Raw genomic sequence first — 21,357 nt, 5'->3', positions numbered from 1 at the left:
AATCTCGTACTTTATTTATTATAATACACAAGTTTTAGTCAGTCACGTGACAAAATTGACATCACTACTCACTGTTTATAACGGATGACATCACTAGTCACCGTTTATAAGGGTATAATTTACAAGATCCAATTCATGCGTAGATGGAGCACCAAGATGGCCAAAAATCGATTAAAAACTTAGATTTTTATTTCATCATATTAAAACAATCGACAAACAGCATGCCCTTGTAATCCCCTGGGTCATGTGCTCAACGCGTTTCGTGACAGCTCGTCACTTCCTCAGGAGCTAACCCCTGCACACACCCACACCAATTTATAAAGGGAACGTGAACTCCACAGCACACCTGGGTGAAAAAATCAACCAACCCAGGTAGGTGTTGTATGTTTATAACACCCTCCCACAATTGACAACAGGTAATCCATGGCCCAACAATGTCTATACAAAATCAATACCTAAAACATATATACAATTAAAAACATAACTGATAAAGAAACAAAAAAAAAAGGGAAAAAAGAAGAATAAAGCTCACTGAACATGTAAAGATACTATGTTATTACTATTATCTGATCACTCAGAAACTGCCACAAAAATTGTAACATTAATGAAACAAAAACTCCCTAAACATCAAATGTAGCAAAATGCGGGAGTACTTATATATAGAAACCACAGGGATAATCTACATTAAATTCATCAATTAGAAAAGGAATAATTAAATTGGAATGATTTAATAGAACATGAGTACATATATAATTTACTATAATTTAATTAATTTAATTTAATTTAATTTAATTTAATAAAAACAAGATAATTCCCATTCCCTATTCATTCCCCCACAATAGTTTCCTTGCACAATAGTTTCCTATCTAGATCTATCTTGATCTAGATAGGAAACTATTGTGCAAGGAAGCATATTGGATTTATCAGTTAAAGACTTCGGAGACCCTTGGGGGAATGAATAGGGAATGGGAATTATCTTGTTTTTATTAAATTAAATTAAATTAAATTAAATTAATTAAATTATAGTAAATTATATATGTACTCATGTTCTATTAAATCATTCCAATTTAATTATTCCTTTTCTAATTGATGAATTTAATGTAGATTATCCCTGTGGTTTCTATATATAAGTACTCCCGCATTTTGCTACATTTGATGTTTAGGGAGTTTTTGTTTCATTAATGTTACAATTTTTGTGGCAGTTTCTGAGTGATCAGATAATAGTAATAACATAGTATCTTTACATGTTCAGTGAGCTTTATTCTTCTTTTTTCCCTTTTTTTTTGTTTCTTTATCAGTTATGTTTTTAATTGTATATATGTTTTAGGTATTGATTTTGTATAGACATTGTTGGGCCATGGATTACCTGTTGTCAATTGTGGGAGGGTGTTATAAACATACAACACCTACCTGGGTTGGTTGATTTTTTCACCCAGGTGTGCTGTGGAGTTCACGTTCCCTTTATAAATTGGTGTGGGTGTGTGCAGGGGTTAGCTCCTGAGGAAGTGACGAGCTGTCACGAAACGCGTTGAGCACATGACCCAGGGGATTACAAGGGCATGCTGTTTGTCGATTGTTTTAATATGATGAAATAAAAATCTAAGTTTTTAATCGATTTTTGGCCATCTTGGTGCTCCATCTACGCATGAATTGGATATTATACTTTCACCGATGGGACCTCGGTCGGATGTGCAGCACAAGCTGAGCCAGTGATCGGTGAGTGCTCCCACTACTTACCTTGTTTTGGACATTATAATTTACAAGATATTAATGGCTTTTGTGTATTCTTAAAGGATACATGTGCTGTTAATATGAATTAATTATGTTCTGACAGCGCCACCTGCTGGTCAGCTTCCTACCAGTCTGACCACCAAGTAGTCGAGGAAGTTGTCAGGAGAAAGAAAGAGGCTGCTCTGATGTCCTTCTGGTTAGGAAAAGAATTAGAAACCTTTCTCACATCTTTCCTATCCAGAAAAACATCAAAGCAGCCTCTTTCTTTCTCCTGACAACTTCCTTGACTACTTGGTGGTCAGAAAATGACAAGCAGGTGGCGCTGTTGTAACAATTCATTGATGTTAATAGTACCTTAATCCTTTAATATCTTGGAATTCAAAAAAAAAAAAAAAATAATGAATGTACATTGCAAACGTTCTTAGAATAGCACGTTCATCAATTTTACATTCACTTATTTTTAAGGTTTACTTATCCTTTAATTACAGCAAAACAGTAGCAGTGTGCTGAGTGCTCACTGTGATGTAGGCTGGGTCTGTGCATGCCTTGGTGTTACGTTTCAATAAACACTTGGGATGATGAGGCACCTGCCCTGAAGAGCTCGCAATCTATTCTGCAACAACCCTCCTTTACTTCCTGGGCCCCAGCAGTTACAATCAGCCTTTAGTTACTTATTTCCCTTTTCCTATATCAGAAAGGGTTCTTATGATTTATCTGCCCCCTCCTCCCATGTCCATTTAAGAACTTAGGTTGGACTATTCTAAAACGGAGCTGTCGAAGCTTCTTCTCTATTTCGCCAAAGCCCCATTTCTATTCCACAAATGTTTCCATTGAATTTAGAACGGCACAAGACGTGGCAGTGAACTGAGACCATCTCAAGTTGTCAAGGCCGCGGAATTTGTATCTTTGGTGATTCGCAACTACATTTCCCATAATGCGTCATGTTTGCATCGCATAGGATGTCATTATAGCGTAGGACGTTCAATTCTCCAGCCCCCCATCAATTACAGGAGGAAACAACTGTCAATCAAGATCTTTAGACCAATGAAAGGTGGCTGTATGCCCTTTGCCGCTTTCTGTCAAAGTCTGTTCATGTTGGTTGGCCGGAAAAGCCATCGCGGTGATAAAAAGCTGATTGGTCAAGGTTTTACGCCTCGTAATCTTCGATTGGCTGCCGCCTTCCATTGCTATGGTTACTGTGGCCTGCTGGTCCTTTAGGAGCCTGTGAAGCAAATGGAGCTTGAGGAGCAGGGCAACAAGGCTGTTGCGGCCGAGCTGTGTCATACGCCCACAGCAGGAGACTTCAGTGTTTCAGAGGTACCCGAGCTGTTAAGAGCTTTGTGGGAGGAGCCTGAGCGACCCCGGAAAAACCTTGGAGGTCGCGTTAAAACTCATCGACAGCACCGTCACAGGCTGTGTCCTCTGGGAAGAGACAACTATGGTAATATGTCGTTCAGATATGGGCTGCCTGAATGCCGGATAGGGGGTAGTACGAGAGTATTTCTTACCTAAGTAATGCTTGGACAAGTTTTGAAATAAATACATTTAATTAAATAGTGAATAAAAGCTGCATTCTTAGTGGGGACATTGCAGCCTCTTCTGACTGCCTAACAGCAGCAGCCCTGGGATTACCATTACTGGGCTTAATATAAACAGTCTGACCGATACATGTATTGCTTCTATACATTTATCACCCAAGATGCTCCCCAAAATTCTTATTCACTCTCTCATCATATCGTGTCTAGACTACTGTAACTCTCTTTTAATTGGCCTCCCTCTCCAGAGACTGTCACCTCTCCAGTCCATAATGAACACTGCTGCGAGGCTCATACACCTCAGCAACCGCTCCTCCTCTGCCTCGCCATTCTGTCAGTCCCTGCACTGGCTTCCGTTACCTTTCAGAATCAAATTCAAATTAATGACCCTGACATTCAAAGCACTTTATAACTCTGCCCCACCCTACATCTCTGAACTCATCTCTATATACTCACCCACTCGCTTACTACGCTCCTCTACTGACCTACTACTCAACTCTTCTCTCATAACCTCCTCACATGCTCGCATTCAAGACTTTGCAAGGGCTGCCCCCTCCTCTGGAACTCTCTCCCACCGTCTGTCCGACTTTCTCCCAACCTTTCTGCTTTCAAGAAATCTCTTAAAACGCACTTCTTTCGAGAATCCTACCCTCACTCTGCTTAACTACCAAATGGAACCACATACAATACCACATTTCTCACCCACTTAATTCGATCTTGCCCACTCCCACACCTTGGGGCAGATTCATTAAGGGTCGAATTTCGAAGTTAAAAATACTTCGAAATTCGACCCTCGAATTGAAATCCTTCGACTTCGAATATCGAAGTCGAAGGATTTAGCGCTAATCCTGCGATCGATCGATCGAAGGATTTTTCGTTCGATCGAACGATTAAATCCTTCGAATCAAACGATTCGAAGGATTTTAATCCAACGATCGAAGGAAAATCCTTCGATCAAAAAATCACAGGCAAGCCTATGGGGACCTTCCCCATAGGCTAACATTGACTTCGGTAGGTTTTACCTGCCGAAGTAGGGGGTCGAAGTTTTTTTTAAAGGGAAAGTACTTCGACTATCGAATGGTCGAATAGTCGAACGATTTTTCGTTCGATTTCGTTCGAATTCGAACGAATTTAACCAATTCGATGGTCGAAGTACCAAAAAAATACTTCGAAATTCGAATTTTTTTCATTCGAATCCTTCACTCGAGCTTAGTGAATCGGCCCCCTTGTGTATTACTCCCTTCCCTTTAGAGTGTATGCTCTTTTGCATAGGTCCTTCCTCACCTTTTGTACCGGTATTGATTGTGATGTATGTAACTTCATATGTTCTATGTATATAATTCATGTGATTTAGTTGCATAATCACATTTACTTTACAGTGCTACGCAATATGTTGGCGCTATATAAATACATTTTATTAATAATAATAATAATAATAATATACAATTCTCTTCAAATAACTTTAAAGCCATTGCAATTGTTCAATAAATGTGTACTGAAAAGTTGATCAGAATTACATTAAGAAGTCATAGCATTGAAATAGCAGAACTACTATGCCTGCGTAGGACTCCATCATCTGGTATAGTCGTGGATACAAAAGAAAAATGAATATCAGGGTTGCCAGGTCTAATTTTCAAAAAAGCCAAAGTAGGCTACAAAACCAGCCCAAAACTAGCCAAGAGGCACTTGCCTATTCTATAACATACTAAAGGTTAAGGTAAAGGCATAAAATGCAGTAATAATAGGATCTTTGCCAACAGAGCATTCCATCAGGGAAAATCAGGGACAGGTACTGTATCCCCCCCACCCAGAGTCATTTTCTGCAATGCTAGCTTAATAGTAGAGACTGTTTAGAATAGTATTTTCCTGTACTTTGCATGTACATTACACACCAGGGAATCCTGGTAACTTTGGTTACAGGGAGGAGGTGTTGCAGCAACTAGTAATGAAACTCATTATTCACTAAATTTAATGTACTTTCAGCTTTAAGGAAGCTAAGGGAAGCAGCCAATGGAAACGATTTGGATACAGGTGTGTATTTTGGAAGCTTGATGATGTATTGTAAATAAAAATACATTAAAATAAAAATAGAGTATAATAAGTAAATTAGCATACTTCCATTTCTGTACATTTTTAAACTAGCTTACGGTGACATAAGAATATCCACTTTAAAAGCCAATACAATGAGTGCCCTCCTGTAGCATCACCCTTAATTGTTTGTGATTAGTCACTTTAGTTTCTTTCCATACAGAATGGCCTTGTATGATCAAAGTAGTTCCAGGCTGGATGAAATATGAATGATAATACATATTTCCCCCAGCAGTCAGAATGAACCCCTTTGCTCTCTTCCAGTACGACGATTGCTAGATGAGGGGGCAGATCCATGTGCAGCTGATGACAAGGGACGGACAGCGCTTCACTTTGCATCGTGCAATGGAAATGACCAAATTGGTAATAAGATTGGCAGGGGGGTAGTAAAAATAAAATCATGTTTGCTTGCTTTTAGCAAATCACCATTACCAATATTTGGTGTGAGGGCATAGTACTTTTACTTGCATGAAAATATCATGTAAATACAAAATACAGCAAGGAGTATTTCTAGGCTATCAGACACTCATATGGGGTCTAGTTATCTTGTTGTGTAAAAAGTGGAGTGACGCATTAACGTTGATGTTGCTCATAACAACCAATCAGATCTTTGCTTTTGGTTTGTAACTGTTGACATCTAAGTGCTGATTGGATACTCTGGGCAAAATCACGGGTAATGCTTCACTCCACTTTTTACACAGCATGATAACTAGGCCCCATAGTGTCCCAAGTCCAGCAGGTGATGGTTCTTTTAAGAGTATGGAACAAGAAAGGTAACTCTGGACTAAGATAATCAGAGGTATTGTCTGTTTGTGTTACAGAGAACACTACCATTGTTCCTATATTACAGTACATTGGAAATAAGTTGAATTTCCAGCTTTTCTGGCAGCAATTTGGTAAGAGTGACCCAGCATTACAACTCAGTACAGTGCAGCAAACTGTAGCAGGTCTAAAGTTACAGATGAAGGTGATACATATAATGTATACACTATAGAAATGTATGTGTTCTGCAGTTTGATTAAGGACATTTAATGTTTGGTGTTATAGATCACAGAAAATGTAGATACACAAATGCACCTGAACATCAAAATGTATCATTGATTTCAGTGCAATTTTGTTTATTTGCTTTATGGCTGCTTGGGGTGGATCTCAGTTTGCAGAATAAAATCAGCCACTTTTCTTGCCTGCACCCGAAACCGTTGTGTTTGCCTGGGTGTAGGCACACACTGTAGATTTCTTCTCCAAAATGCAAATGTAAGGGTTCAGGCAAGGAAGAAGGCTTATGCCAGAGTAGGGGCTGATCCTTGGCCTGTGTCTTTCAGCTGGCCGAGTTTCAGCCCTTTGTAGCATCAGCCTTAGGGCTCTTACAGACGAGCGTTTTTACCTGTGTTCCGATTTTCTGCGTTCAGCCGCAGGGGAGCGCAGGGACAGACTCATTAAATTTTTTCCAATGGGGCTGTACTCACACAGGCGCGTGTAGGCGCCGAACGCAGGTTGAGACGCAACATGCTGCATTTTTCCTGCGTTCGGCGCCTACACGCGCCTGTGTGAGTACAGCCCCATTGGAAAAAATGTAATCCGTCTATCCCTGCTCTCCCCTGCGGCTGAACGCAGAAAAACGGAACGCAGGGGAGCGCAGGTAAAAACGCTTGTCTGTAAGAGCCCTTAGAATGTATCAAACTAGTACCTGTATTATTATTGGTAGTTCTTGTTTTATTACTTAGGTAGAAATAGTAAATAATTACAATAAAGTGAAAAACCCTGGTCTTGAGTTTGTTGGATTTCTCTTTAAAACTATTTAAATTTAAATGTTTGTGTATATAATGTAATAAAAGCCTTTTTTTCCACTTTTTAGTAAGATTACTTCTAGACCAGGGCGCTGATCCAAATCAAAGGGATGGACTGGGGAACACACCATTACATTTGGGTAAATTATGAGATTTAAGAAAGGAGTGCATTACTTCTACTAATTAAGAACATACTAGATTAACATCATTAATACACATATCACAGTGCTGATCCAGGAACTGGTACACTTTTCATTTTGGAGTTGGGGTGGGAGTTACCAACCTCCCTTCTGATTCTAAGCCAAGACAGATTAGATTTGCTTGTATGTTTAGGTTGGCGAATAGGCTGATCCGATCATTTGGCCTCGGGCCAACGACTGGATCATAATTGCTGCTTTGCCGGCCGTTGGATTGAGGACTGCATCAATGCGCAGGTGTGGGCCTCGAGCCAAAAGGAAAATCAAACCTGTCCAATCAACATCTGTCCGATTTTCCTCCAGATAATGGTTGGATAGGGCCCCATACACAGGGAGATAATTGGTTTGAAGGGGCCCAATTGGCAGCCTAAATATGCCTGTGTATGGCCACCTTTAGCAAAAGCAAAATGTAGCTTACAACTACAATCCTTAGCTCAAGGTTTGACACTTACAGGTATTTGTAGTTTTATGTTAATCATAAGCCTTTATGTTTGAACAGCAGTTAATTCAATATTTAGGTCACATCTCAACACATCTTTATCTGCCTTGCAGATTGTACTCATGGCTGGAGGTAAGGAATTTCTTCCCTTCAGCCTAGCACTGGTTTCTAATACACCTCGTTTATTATGTTATAGATAGGCTAATTCTAAGCAGCTTTTCAATTTTTCTTTTCATAATTTATGAATATTTGCCTTCTACTGCAGACTTTTTCCAGCTTTAAATAGCGGTCACTGACCTCGGACATCTAAAAAACAAATGCTCTGTAAGGCTACAAAGTTATTGTTATTGCAACTTTTTACTATTTTTTCTATCAAAGCCCTTTCCTATTCATATTCCAGTCTTTCATTCAAATCAATGCCTGGTTGCTTGGGTAATTGGACCCTAGGAACCAGTTATCTGCTGAATAAAAAGTTAAATAACTCAAAAACCATAAATATTAACACAATTAAAACTAAATGCAAATCTCCTCAGACTATCACCCTCTCCATCAACTCCTTTAATTTCAGTTGGTTCCTGTCAGTGATTTGATTTGATCAAAATGTTTAAAATGTTAAAATTACCCCAATTCGGTGTTCTTAAATGATTTGTAGCTGAACTAAGTTGTGTGGTAATTATATTTGCTTCTTTCATTCTAGCTGCCTGTACCAGCCATGTTCCAGTAATCACAACACTGCTGCATGGCGGTAAGTTGTCTTCCATGTGACCGTTTTGTGTAAGTTTATCAATCTGCAAATTCACAGTTGTTGTTTAATAAATCAGTTTCACTTGCAAGTTAATAGTACAGGTATGGGACCTGTTATCCAGAATACTCTTGACTTGGGTTTTTCCAGATAAGGGATCTTTCCATAATTTGGATCTTCATACCTTGTCTTCTAGGAAATCATTTAAACATTAAATAAACCTATTGGGCTGGTTTTTCTTCCAATAAGGATTAATTATATCTTAGCTGGGATCAAGTACAAGGAACTGCTTTATTATTACAGAGAAAAAGGAAAACATCAAAATCCTTCTAATCGTTCACTCGAGCTAAGTAAATGGGCCCCTAAGTCTATGGGAGGTGGCTTTTCCGTAATTCTGAGCTTTATGGATAACGGGTTTCCGGATAACTGATCCCATACCTGTATTACTATTAATTTAAAAACAGCTAATCTCAGAAACCATTAAGAAAATGATTGTAAACTACAAAAGTGCTCAGAGAAAAACTCTAAGTAACTTTAAATCAATTCATTTTTGAACTAACAAAAAAGTAAGTTTTGAGATTCTGTATCAATGCAACCACAGCCCATTATCCGTGAAGATTGTAGTATAAAAATATACTACTAATGCACCTTTAATTAAATGGTTTGACTAAATTTAAAGGGATTAATTAATAGTATTTCATTTGGTAAGCTTTATTCTCTGCATACACACATAGAAAGCAGGCTGAGGATTAGACCTCAAGCACCATAATTAATTTATTAAAATTAGCTCAAAGGGCCTTTTTATATCATGCAAACACCTATAGTTGCTGTACAAGCAGCTGCACTTTTGTTTACATTTATGCTTTCACAAACAGGACGAGTTTTTAACAGTCTAAAATGAATTAAAATGTTATTTTGCTGCAAGGTGCCAGAGTGGATGCTTTAGATCGTGCAGGCCGCACCCCACTTCACTTGGCCAAATCAAAGCTTAACATCTTGCAGGATGGAAAGTCACAGACATTGGAATCACTGCGACTAGAGGTGAAACAGGTGAGAGTGGAGCATCAACTTGAGAATATAGTAGTTATGGGTACTGGGTATGGTAATAGCTAGGTTTAGATAACTAATTCTTTAAGCCAGCCATTTTATAAACAATGCGTACTATCTATAGTGGTGGGGAACATCACTATGGAACATCTGACAACTCATCCGGTTGGCGATCCCTTGGTTGAATTGAGAAAAGCAGAATAGCAGTGTATATTCATCAAAATAACACACTCAAACACTGCAAGTTTTTAAGATGGTCATAAAAAACTGCACTCACAAGCTCTTCCATGTTTGGTTATCGTTTCAACATATGCTCTGTGGTATGGTTTTAATGACACATGTGGAAACTTAGGGCCAAGTTGTTGCAAAAAACTGCTTCTACCTATGAGTTACAGTAATTATAAATGTCCTGTAAATGCAGTTAGTGTATGATTTTTGTTTGATTTTTTTTTTAGAACCTACACATGCAGTGATCATAGTGCTTGAATAGCAAAACATCTTTCTTCTGAATATTTAGACTCGCACACACATACATGTGTTACATAGATTGATCAATAGCTGTGACAATAACTCTGGCATAACATTACTTTAACTATCCCTAGATCATCCAGATGTTGCGGGAGTACTTGGACAAGCTTGGGCAGCAGGAGCAAACAGAACAGTTGGACCAGATCTGTTCTAGACTGCAGCGAACTAGCACCAAGGAACAGGTAATAATAAGAGATAATAAATTGAAAAAATATTTCCTGAAAAACACTAAAATTCGAATTGGTTTTTTTTTTTTGGATACTTCAGCCTTGCCTCCATGTATCCCAGTGGATTTCTATTTGGTTAAGCACTTTTATATAAGGTCCATAATTTGTTCATGGCACCTCTTGGCTCATAACAAGGTTACTGAAAAGCACTGTTTATTTAAAAAGTAACAACATTTTGCAGCACTTTACAGAGGTTGCTCATATTGACATCAGTCCCTGCACAGTTCAGCTAACAATCTAAGTCACTGTCACATTCAAAAGCTGACAACTTACTGTATGTTTCTGTGAATCTGAAATTTGAGTAGTCGTAGAAAACTCACTACTGGATGAATATACTCTTTTATAGTTAGCAGGGCTAACCGCTGAGAGACAATGTTATTGTTATTTCTAAAAGTAGTATTTGAAGTTAATTGAATGATGATGTATCCATACATATATTTATTACTGAGCTAAAAACACACCCTATGCAGCTTTTTTTTTTTTAGATCTGTTTGTTTGCAGCTGTCATTCATATTATATAACTGACTTCCCCATCTTGCAGGTGGATGAAGTAACAGAGCTGTTGGCTAGCTTCACATCACTCAGCCTCCAGATACAGAAAATGGAGAACAGGTAGCCAGACCTCATCCAAGAACTTTCATGTCTTTCAATGACATGGACTTCACCATTAACTACCTGGAAGATGCAGTACCAACATATTGTGCAAGCTTTTTTTTTTTTTTTTTTTTTTTAACTGTTTAATATTAAAGGTACAAAGACTGATGGTGCTTTAACCATGTCTAATCAGGTTTCATTTTAGAAGCGCTTATCCGATGTCAATAAAATAAATTTTAAATTAAATTTTAATGAAAAAAGAACAATGTTTAGTGGATGGGATTGCTACTGAAAAGAAACTGCAGTTTTGAATAAGATATAGCTGCCTGCCTTTTACAAACTGGGTCTTTCTACTGTCCTAAATCAATCTCAAGCAAAATGGTTTCCGGCCCCTGTAGTGTTATATAATTCTGTAATAAAAAAATCCCTGCAAAACCTTTAGGCTAATTTCACAAACAGAACATGTCTGCAAACACCCATAACTGTCTCCTGGGGCTCCCACTGAATGCACAAAAGTGTAGATGTGAGTGCTCCTGCTAACCCTTTATTGTGTTTCCCATAAAGCAAAGGGTGCTAGGGGACAGATATTGGAAATGGGCTCCGTTGAGTAAGCGGAAAACCAATCTCTATACAAGGGGGTATACAAATATGGGGAAATTATTGCATAAGATGAGAGCATCTTTTTACTGTTTTTTTTTATCTCTCCAAAGTGTAGATCTAGGCTCATGTCACACCAGAAAAATGCTGATGTGCTTCCTTCTGCCTTATTGTGCATGGTATAGGCCTGTTCGTTCTCAGATGGGGCAGATTTAGGTGTAGAAATATGGGGGGGAAAAGTATGCATTTCACCTGAAATCCAACACTTATGTAGGTGTAGATCTGCCCACATAGACATTCCTATGTGATATGAGCTTGTGTGTGGTAGTATTGTACCTTTGCCATTACATTCAATATACTGAAAATTTTTTTCACGAATTCCAAACATCACATTTACAGTTTTGCTTTTATGTTTTATGCCTTGTGTATTGTAAGCTCATCGCAATCTCATTTCTGTGAGAAAATCCTTTTGTTTAGGGTTAGCAATGCCATTTTGATCCCCAACAATAGGGTTCAAGGTAAAGTTATATTGGTTAAACTGTCACTGTAAAAAGCAACATTCTTTTTTTTTTAAAACAGAAAAAAACATATTTATTTAATGGTGCAAAAATATCATTGAATGTAAAGTCATTCCCTGTTCATCCCTCCTTCCTGCCTATCTGATTGGGCATTCTCATGCAGCAGTGTATCATTTGCTAAAATACCTTGTACCCTTCACCTGTTCTGTTGTTTGTGCTTCCCTGTCCAGTTACAGATTTGTGTGTGTTTTAAACCCTGTTGTGTTATGTGCCTTTTATATTATGCATGTAGTGCTAATATATACATTTTAATGTTCACTTGGTTTCAAAAATCCTTTGTTTCAAGTGTCATTTAAAGTTAAAAATGACTGACATTGTTGGTTTTTTTTGTCCGAAGTCACAAATAATACTCTTATCAAAGGAATTGTTCAGTGTAAAAATAAAAACTGGCTTAATAGGCTGTGCACAATAACAATCAGTCACTTGACGGAGGGGAGAGATATGGGTCATAACTGTTTATAAGGATAAAGCAAACTCGCTGAGCAGTTATGTCCCATGTGCCCCCCCCCCTTCCTTTCAAGTCACTGACTAACTAGTTAGAGAGACTGGTAACCAATCAGAAAGCTGCAAAGCAGGAAGTTGGGTTCTGGCTATTCTGTTAGACATCCAGTCACTCTAGCCTATATATTTACCCAGTTTTTATTTTAACACTGAACTGTTCCTTTTATGGAAAAGCTGAAAACACTACATGCATAATATACTTGTAACAGATTGCTGTGCAAATTATCCCCTGTGAACGAAGGATGCACCAAACCCTTTGATTGGGAGTTGGCCGAATCCCAAACTGAATCTGAACCCTCGGCGCAGACAGAAATTGTGTAGCAAATCTTTCCCATTTTATATGGTTCGGATTCCGTTTAGCCAGTCTCTTGGATTCAGCCAAGTCCTGCTAAAAAAAGCTCTGATTCGGCAGAATCCTGAACTGAATCCTACATTCGGTGCATCCCTATAGCGGACACCATTTCTCAGAAGTTGAAGCAGCTTTTATGGCCTGCTTCTATATGAAACCATTCAGAAATCCAGTGAAAGTGGGGGTAACACACAATTGCTTGCAAGTGACAAGGGTAATTTTGTCTACAGTGACATTTGCCCACACACATCTGCATATCTCATATTAATGTACACAGTATTTTTTTAAATAAAAAAATTAAAAACCAGTACAGTTTGCGGTTTCTTTTTTTATCAGCAATATGATTGGTTTATTTAATGCTTGTGTACCTTAGTACAGCTTTGTTTTTCTGAGACTTTCCTACACAGAAAGGGGGTTATTTACTAAAACTCGAATTTATCGATTTTTATTAGACCAAACTTGCATTCGCGTTTTTATCTTATTTATCATTAAAATAACTTGAAAAAGCCAGGTTGGGAAGAAACAATGAAATCAAGTTTTTCAGACTATACTACCAAATCGCTCTAATTTTTTTTTTTTTCCGGATTATCGCCTGAAAACCCTACATTTTTCTGATTACCGGGCAAACCCCAGCACAGACCATGTTATCTTCAAATTCGGATAGGGCCATCTGCCATTGACTTATACATGACCTTGAAAGGTTTGAGAGGCTGGGTTTTCAGATTTGGGCTTTTTGCAGTCACGTTGGAAATGGCTGGACAACAATTTCTTCCCTTTGCAACCTCGCACATTCTCATTTGGTGCACTTCTCTGGCTCAGCTCTCATGGCTGTTGTAACTCCTCCCTCTCTTCACTCCGGTAGATAGAGGAAGATGGTAACTCCTGCCAGTGGTAATCTTTTTGTACAAAAAGCCTTAACAAGGAGCGCTGAGCTAGTCCACTTTGCACAGCCTGCATGTTGCCCAGGTCACAGCTCTCTTCAGTGGGTACCACTGACCAACCCACTACAGGCCCTGCTCATTCAGTGCATTATCTTCACGGGCCTCCTCGGATAGTGTAGCATCATGGTCGCCCCTTGTTGACCCAGGAGGTCCTGGTACCTCCTCCCTCTCTATGGAGCCTACAGTGGCATTGCCTCCACAAGATGACCTTCTCTGTCAGGGCCCCCTTCTGCACCAGAACCCTCATCTCTTTGACTTAAAGGAGAAGGAAAGGCTTGGTGCACTTGGGGGTGCCAAATGGACAGGGACCACGGCAGATCTATAAGGAGCTCCAAAAAAAGGGTATATTTTTAAAGATAATATAAATATTCAGCCCAAAATAAAACCAGCTCTATCTAATATACATTATTTCCTACAAGACTACAAGAAGCTTCACACTTTCACAGTAATAGAAAGAATGTCTTCAGGTTAGTGCAACTGTGCAACGCTGAGAGCAGCAAGCGCGAGCCAGACCAAACAGGCCGCCAGCTCTCTGCCTCTCTCTACCACCCAAGAAATTGTATTGACTTACCTGAAACCCCAGGCCGGTGCTCCTATCAGCAGAAAACTGCACCGGCCTGGGGTTATACCAGTGAGCACCACTGAGCGATCTTCTTCCATCTTCCTCTGTCTTTGCACGGCTGCTGCGCAGTAGAACGAAAAGCCGAACTTTAACTAAAAAGACGGCTATTTTGTTCAACTGCGCAACCATTTCCTCCGGGAAATTTGAAGAGAGAAGAAGAAGGAAGTGGATCGCTCCGTGGTGCTCACTGGTATAGGAGCACCGGCCCGGGGTTTCAGGTAAGTGAGCACAATCACTCAGCACACTGCACTGTAGGACAGGAACCAATCCGCAGCTAGGCTGACCTGAGAAGTGAAGCTTGTCTTTGCTTGTGTGACTGCATGGCTATGATTGTCTGTCCCCCTCCTATTGTGCTTCTGGCAAGGACCATTAAGATATGGCCACCCTTTGGTTGAAACATGGACAGGGACCACGGCAGATCTATAAGGAGCTCCAAAAAAAGGGTATATTTTTAAAGATAATATAAATATTCAGCCCAAAATAAAACCAGCACTATCTTATATACATTATTTCCTACAAGATTAGGGTTTATTTTACTTATCCTTATCCTAAACACACTCCTTCTCCACACTGTAACCCTTGAATGTTATATACAAATCTTTGTGTTTCTAAAATCAAAACAAAAATAAATCCACGACTCCCACATCAAATTCTTCAGAAAGACTGATACCTTATTCGTGTCTCCTCTGGACTCCAGAATCTCACTCCTACCAAGACTACACTTACCCGCTGGATCAAAGAGGCAGTTAGACAGTCCTACCTGTTAATGATGTGCGGGTTGAGTAAAATTCAACCCGACCCTAACACGGCGCACCTCCAACTTTATTGATCCGTACCCAACCAGCCCCGCCATGACAGCACTGAAAGGGGTGGGGCCAAGCAGGCACGAGTCTATAAAAGATGTGCTGGAGGTGGAAGCTGGCATAGGAAGGTTGCTGGCAGGGAGATTGGAAGGAAGAGCTCAACCAGAACCCTCCTGCAACCCAACAATGGTGTGTGGAATCACTACAACCTGACACATAAAACGACACCTCCTTTAACACTGCAAAACCATTCTACCCATGGCTTGGAGCTTCCTGGGCTCACAGAAATATGGCATCTGAAAATTTACTAATTCAACACTTACCTATCCGTTGAGGTGGCCTTAGACTGTAAAATCCTCCAAGTGCCTGTTTTTTTAATGAATTCCTCCCTCTCTTGTAAAAAAGAGCACAAAATGTAAGATTACTGTTGATTCTCCTAAAGTAGCCCATACATTGCCCTTAAAAGTGGTGGCAGACAGGGAGATTAGTCGCCCAGTAACAAATCTTCTCTACTTCGGGTGACTAATCTTCCTAAATGCCTTACCGCTGGCAAGAATATGAATCCCCAGTGGGATGGCATATGAATCGCTTCTGATTGCCGGTTGCCCCACGAGGAAATTTTGGGCGACTTCGGAAATCCAAAGCGATACATATTCTTGCTGACGAGAAGGCATTTGGGGAGATTACTTGCCCAGAGTAGAAAAGATTTGTCGCTGGGCGACTAATCTCCCAGTCTGCCACTACCCTAAATTGTGATCTGTGCATCACTGACTCGAGATAAACCGTTGCATGCGATTAACATATTATATAAACATAAAGGCAGGGGCATAACTACAAACAGACCCTGCAGCTGCAGGGGGTCCCAGGAGGTATAGGGGTCCCATGAGGCCCTAACTCATATATAGTTTCAATAAATATTGGTAAAACAAGTCAACTTCTAAGCATTTTGGTGGCCTGAAAAATAATTTGCTGTGGGGCCCAGTAATATATAGTTAAGCCACTGCATAAAGATTATTACGGTCAGTGGTGTAACTAGCGGCCATGGGCCCCGGTGCAGGATATAGGATTGCCGCCTTTTCCCCAGTGGAGACTGGGCAGGGGGCAGAGCCGTGGCTGATCCCAAAGTTATTATTAGGGAAAAAAGATGAATATATAGAAAGGCCGGTATTTTTTTTTCCAGAAAAGCGGCAACCCTATGTTGAATAAATAGACAAAAATGGAATAGACAAAAACAAATTTTAAGAAAAGGCTGATGGCAGGTACTATTAGCAACCAGAAATACTTTTTTTAGTTTAGTGGGAGTAAAAATATTAATCTGCTAAGGAAACTGAGAGCTGAGGTGATGGGGGGCATGGCGATAAACCAACACGAAAGACATTTTTTTTGCTCTCTAGCAGGAAGAATTTAAACAGATTTTAAGGGAGCTATATCACAACTTCCGAGCCAATTACAACTATGTAAAGCGGAGTTACGCCGGCTTGTCACTCCCACAAGGTGGCTACGGGATGCGCCACTGCGTTCACACGTAGTCCTGACGCCAGTCTTGCATGATGAGAATTCCAACGATGCAATTCTCTGTAAAACACGAGACTAGGGGGCAAATTCACTAACCTCCGAAAATTCAGCAGCGTCAGCTTCGCTCACAGTGCAACACTTCGCCAGGCGTAGATTCACCAGGGCAATGCTAATTCTCTAAAATCCGAAGTTGCGTCCAGGGCGCCGAATGCTGGCAAATTGGCAATATCGTTATTGCGCCAAGTGAAGTGATGTTGCGCTATCGTTGCCTAATTTGCATACTGCGGGAAGTTGAATGGACGTAAATATTGCAGCAAATACATTACATCACACAAGCCCGGGAAACCTTAATAAAATAAAACAGAGTTGTTATATTGCCCTACAAATGATCCCAGTGTATAGTTTATGTTCCATATGTTAGTAAATGTAGGTGGGGTAACTGGTAACCCCAAAAAAAATGTACGCTCTTTTTCAGCCTTTCACCATGAAAAAGGAAAAGACGCAAGCGTTTTTTGGGACTTAGAAAAATGTTCAAATATTTTTTTAGGAACTCCCATCTACTCTATTGCACTTCGCCTGGTCTGCGGTGGCGAAGGCAAGTCTGGCGCAAGAGGTAATATTCAGTAAAATCCGCATCTTAGTGAATTTGCGTAGTTATGTCCCTCTGCCAGAGCACAAATTCGCCTGGCGTTAGGGAGAGAAGTACCGCTAAAGTCTATCTCCTTCGCTAGTGAATTTACGCCAGAGAATTTTCGCTCGCGTTAGTCACTTCGCCCTTTAGCAAATTTGCCCCTAGGAGCCAGCAGTTAATAGTCTAGAGAAAGCTGTAAGTAGGGATCTATGGTTGCAGGCTGTGTCTGTGTGTAGTAGAAAGGCAGGCACTCCATCAACCCGGTAATCAAAGTAAGTGCAGCACAGCTGGTCTCCCTTAATACCCAAAATTATGACTGTGCCTCCAATAAAAATTACAATACAGTTTATGTATTAAAACGAGGAGTGACTTGGTTTCCACTGAGCCTTATCTCGTGTGGATTTTATGTTCTTTTCATTTTGAATAGCTAGGATTCTCAGTTCATCCTTTCAAAGAAAAAAAAAAATAACAGAACCCAAGCCTTTCACTGTTTAGTTATATTTTGAAGTCTGCCAGGGTCTGTCTTTATATATTCTCTATTATTTTAGATCATATATGTCTCCTTTGTAATGTAACTGTTACTCCGTATATTTATAAAGAAGTTTGCATTATGGGAGGCACGGTATGTTGCTTGTTTTTAGTTTACAGTAAACAGTGGCTTGGTGTACTAATATGCCGTTTCTCCGGCAGAATTCAGAGATTGTGTCCACAAAGTGACATTTGCATTCTTATGGAAAACTGAAGAAGACCAATGGCCATATTCCACCATGATTTAAAAGGTACGAATGAATCCTATTTCTGTAAAGTTTTGACCCCATATCAAATGAAAGGCGCAGGTACAAGTTAAGGGTAGTAAACCATTAAAGAGGTTGTTCCCTTTCGGATTCACTTTTGAGTCGATGTAGAAGTATATTCTGAGTCAATGTGCAACTTTAACTACAGTTAAAGGAGATAGAAAGTAATTTTTACTTGGGTCCAGTGCTCCTATGAGCAGAAAACTGCACCAGCCTGGGGTTATTCCAGCCAGCACCATGGAGCGATTGTTTTCCTGCTTCTTCTTTCTTCAAATTTCCCAGGGCAGATGCATGAACAGTAGAACAAAATATCCGGCTTTTTCGTTAAAGCTCTACTGCGTATGCGCAGCCACCAGAAGAAAGAAGAAGCAGGAAGTTGATCGCTCCGTGGTGTTGGCTGGAAGTACCCCGGGGTAGTGCAGTTTTCTGCTGATAGGAGCACTGTCCCGGGGTGTCAGGTAAGTAAATGCGATCACTTGTGGGTGCCTAACATTTGGCATCCTCAAGTAAAAATGACTTTCCTTCTCCTTTAACAGATCAGAGTTTGCATGATAGATAACTACTGGGAATTTCTACCATGTATGTCTGTATTTATGCATTAATCCTGATTAAACAACCTGGGGTCCCCCTTCGGCTGTCATTACGGCATCAGGTTGTCAGCCCATGGAATTCACTTAAATACATTTAAAAATATAAATCTGCTGGTAAAATATTATATCAGATGTTTGTTTATTTAATTTGTTTTCAAACTTGGCCTCACACTGACCTCTAACTTGACCTGTTTATTTTTTTTTAATTCAGGCAAGTTTATTGAATAAAAAGTCATCACAAATAAGCATCACTTTCTGTTACAGTCATCGTATTGTAATGTCAAGCTTTGCATTTCTCAATAAAAATGAACATACATTGTTGCAGTTTACAATAAACAATGACTTTGACAGACATCTCTCTTTAGAGCAGGGGTCCCCAACCTTTTTAAACCGTGAGCCACATTCAAATATAAAAAGAGTTGGGGAGCAACACAAGCATGAAAAAGTCCCTTGGGGTGCCAAATAATGGATGTGATGGGCTATTTGGTAGCCCCTATGTGGAGTGGCAGTGTACAAGAAGCTCTACTTGGCACTATACTTAGTTTTTATGCAATTAAAACTTGCTTTCAAGCTTGGAATTCAAAAATAATCATGTTCTTTGAGGACCTTGAGAGCAACATCCAAGGGGTTGGAGAGCAACATGTTGCTCACGAGCTACTGGTTGGGGATCACCGCTTTAGAGTTAGATATTCAGTGTTTCCCCATCTCTCTTTGTGAGATCGGTTAGATCCTGATCCCTAGTCCAACAAATCTGACCACTGTCCCCATATTTTTTGAAATTTTTAGTAAATCCTCTGGATTTATATATTAACTTCTGAGAGCCATTGTGCATATGTGGATGGCAGCGACTCTTTCCACCTTCTAGTTATCAATTGTTTCCCTAGAAATAAACATTTCCTGACTAGCAGAGCTTGATACAGAGTATAGCATTCTTTTCGCCCAACATGAAGCAAACATGCTTGTGGAGTACATGGAATCTCCCCTTCTAGAACTGAATCTAGTTTATCTAGAAGCTTAGTCCAATAAAGAGTTCGAGCAGAACAGTCACACACCATGTGAAGCAGCGTAGCATTGTCAGAGCGACATATAGGACATTCGGGTGAAGACATTGGGAATAACTGGTGCAATTTAGCAGGGGTATAGTATGCCCTTTGAACAAAGTATACTTGTAAAATCCTTTCCCTGTAATTAAGAGAGGCCCTGCGTGGGGATTCCAGTAATTCATCCCATTCCTCATCATCTATGGGGCCGAGGTCCGTTTCCCATTTCCCTCTCAGCTTTTCCAGTGGTTTATTAAATAGCTTATCATGAAGAGCTGCATATATGTTTGTTATTAGACCTTTAGAGGAGCCTTGCATAATCCATTTAGGAACTAGATTCTGGGATATCTGAGTAGGCTGCTTTTTATGTTGCTTTATCATAGACCTCTGCACTTGTATTTATTGCAGCCATTGGTTGTTGGGGAGAAAAAAGTTCTGCCTTAAACTATCAAAACCAACCATTTTTCCTTGTTTCCAGACATCACCAATTGTATATATACCACAGTTCTCCCAGATTTGCTTTTTCCCCAATCTTTCTATTCCTGGGAACCAATTGTTTTGCTGCTTTAAGCCATATCTGAAGGGCATGTTGTATCACAATATTTTGATATGCCATTTTGACCTGTTTACTGGTTATTAGAATGCAGAGATTCTGAGCGTGGAATGGAGGATGTAGGTTTGGCAGCTGGCAGGAGCCAACGGGAAAAAAAGAGATCATATAAAAATCTGCTGCGTGAGTAGGAATAAATCACTGAGCAAGTCCGCAAGTCCTCAAAAAAGAGATCCAGGGTATTGAATTCAAAGATATTCAAAAATACCTTTCATTCATTGTGGGGTGGTGAAGCAAGGTCAGAAAATTGTATGGTACTTTTTATCATGATTAATTGCTTTACAGTATCATATTTAAAGCTTTGCAGCTATCTTTTGGGATCCTTTGAAATCATGGCTTTAGGTTTGCCTAATTGATTGTGTGAGCAATAATTTATTTTTCCAGGAATTTGATTTATTCTTAGAAACTGACTTGCACAAAAAGAAGAAAAAGAAGAAGAAAAAACATTCATCAGATCAAGCAGGTGGGACTTTGTCTTCTTACAAAATGCAGTACAAGGCAGTAAGATCTTGTTATAGCCTTCCTTTGCTACCTACAAATATCAACTCTGTTCTTCTCTCTCTCCCAGCAGGTTCTACCTACTTCTTACAGGTGCCATCCACTCTTCCCATATCCCTAGCTCCTCGCAACCTTATTAGATCTGTCATCCATTATTACTGGCTATCTTTGCATTCTTATTTTCAATTATTGAATCTCTGCCATTTGGTATATATTTGAACCATACCATTGAATGTAGTTGAAATCATTTCAATATATGATGTAATTCAAAGTTAGATTTCAGATCAGTATTTGTTTTCAGCTTGTCTCAGCCGTTCCTTACATACGCTTTGTTTGTTACTCTGTTCCTTCTATCTCTATAAGTTAACTGATG

General features: G+C 39.6%; 1 protein-coding gene across 3 annotated transcripts; it reads left to right on the top strand.

The window, feature by feature from the left end:
* The first annotated feature begins 2,799 nt into the window (after positions 1 to 2,799).
* ankrd54.L (ankyrin repeat domain 54 L homeolog) lies at positions 2,800 to 13,247 on the top strand. 3 transcript variants are annotated; one of them, XM_018258862.2, is made up of 8 exons: positions 2,803 to 3,172; positions 5,250 to 5,297; positions 5,619 to 5,717; positions 7,210 to 7,281; positions 8,475 to 8,522; positions 9,445 to 9,569; positions 10,169 to 10,276; positions 10,863 to 13,247. In XM_018258862.2, the coding sequence occupies exons 1-8, from the start codon at positions 2,965 to 2,967 to the stop codon at positions 10,935 to 10,937; spliced, it is 783 nt and encodes a 260-aa protein (XP_018114351.1). In that variant the 5' UTR covers positions 2,803 to 2,964; the 3' UTR covers positions 10,938 to 13,247. The 3 variants fall into 3 exon arrangements, with proteins under 3 accessions (XP_018114353.1, XP_018114352.1, XP_018114351.1); XM_018258864.2 differs by lacking the exon at positions 5,619 to 5,717 and having other exon boundaries at positions 2,800 to 3,172; XM_018258863.2 differs by lacking the exon at positions 7,210 to 7,281 and having other exon boundaries at positions 2,801 to 3,172.
* Positions 13,248 to 21,357: the final 8,110 nt, after the last annotated feature.

This window comes from Xenopus laevis, chromosome 4L (assembly GCF_017654675.1).
Source record: "Xenopus laevis strain J_2021 chromosome 4L, Xenopus_laevis_v10.1, whole genome shotgun sequence".
Classification (NCBI taxonomy): Eukaryota; Metazoa; Chordata; class Amphibia; order Anura; family Pipidae; genus Xenopus; species Xenopus laevis.
Note: the sequence above shows the minus strand (reverse complement) of the source record. Positions and strands in the feature narration are given on the sequence as shown.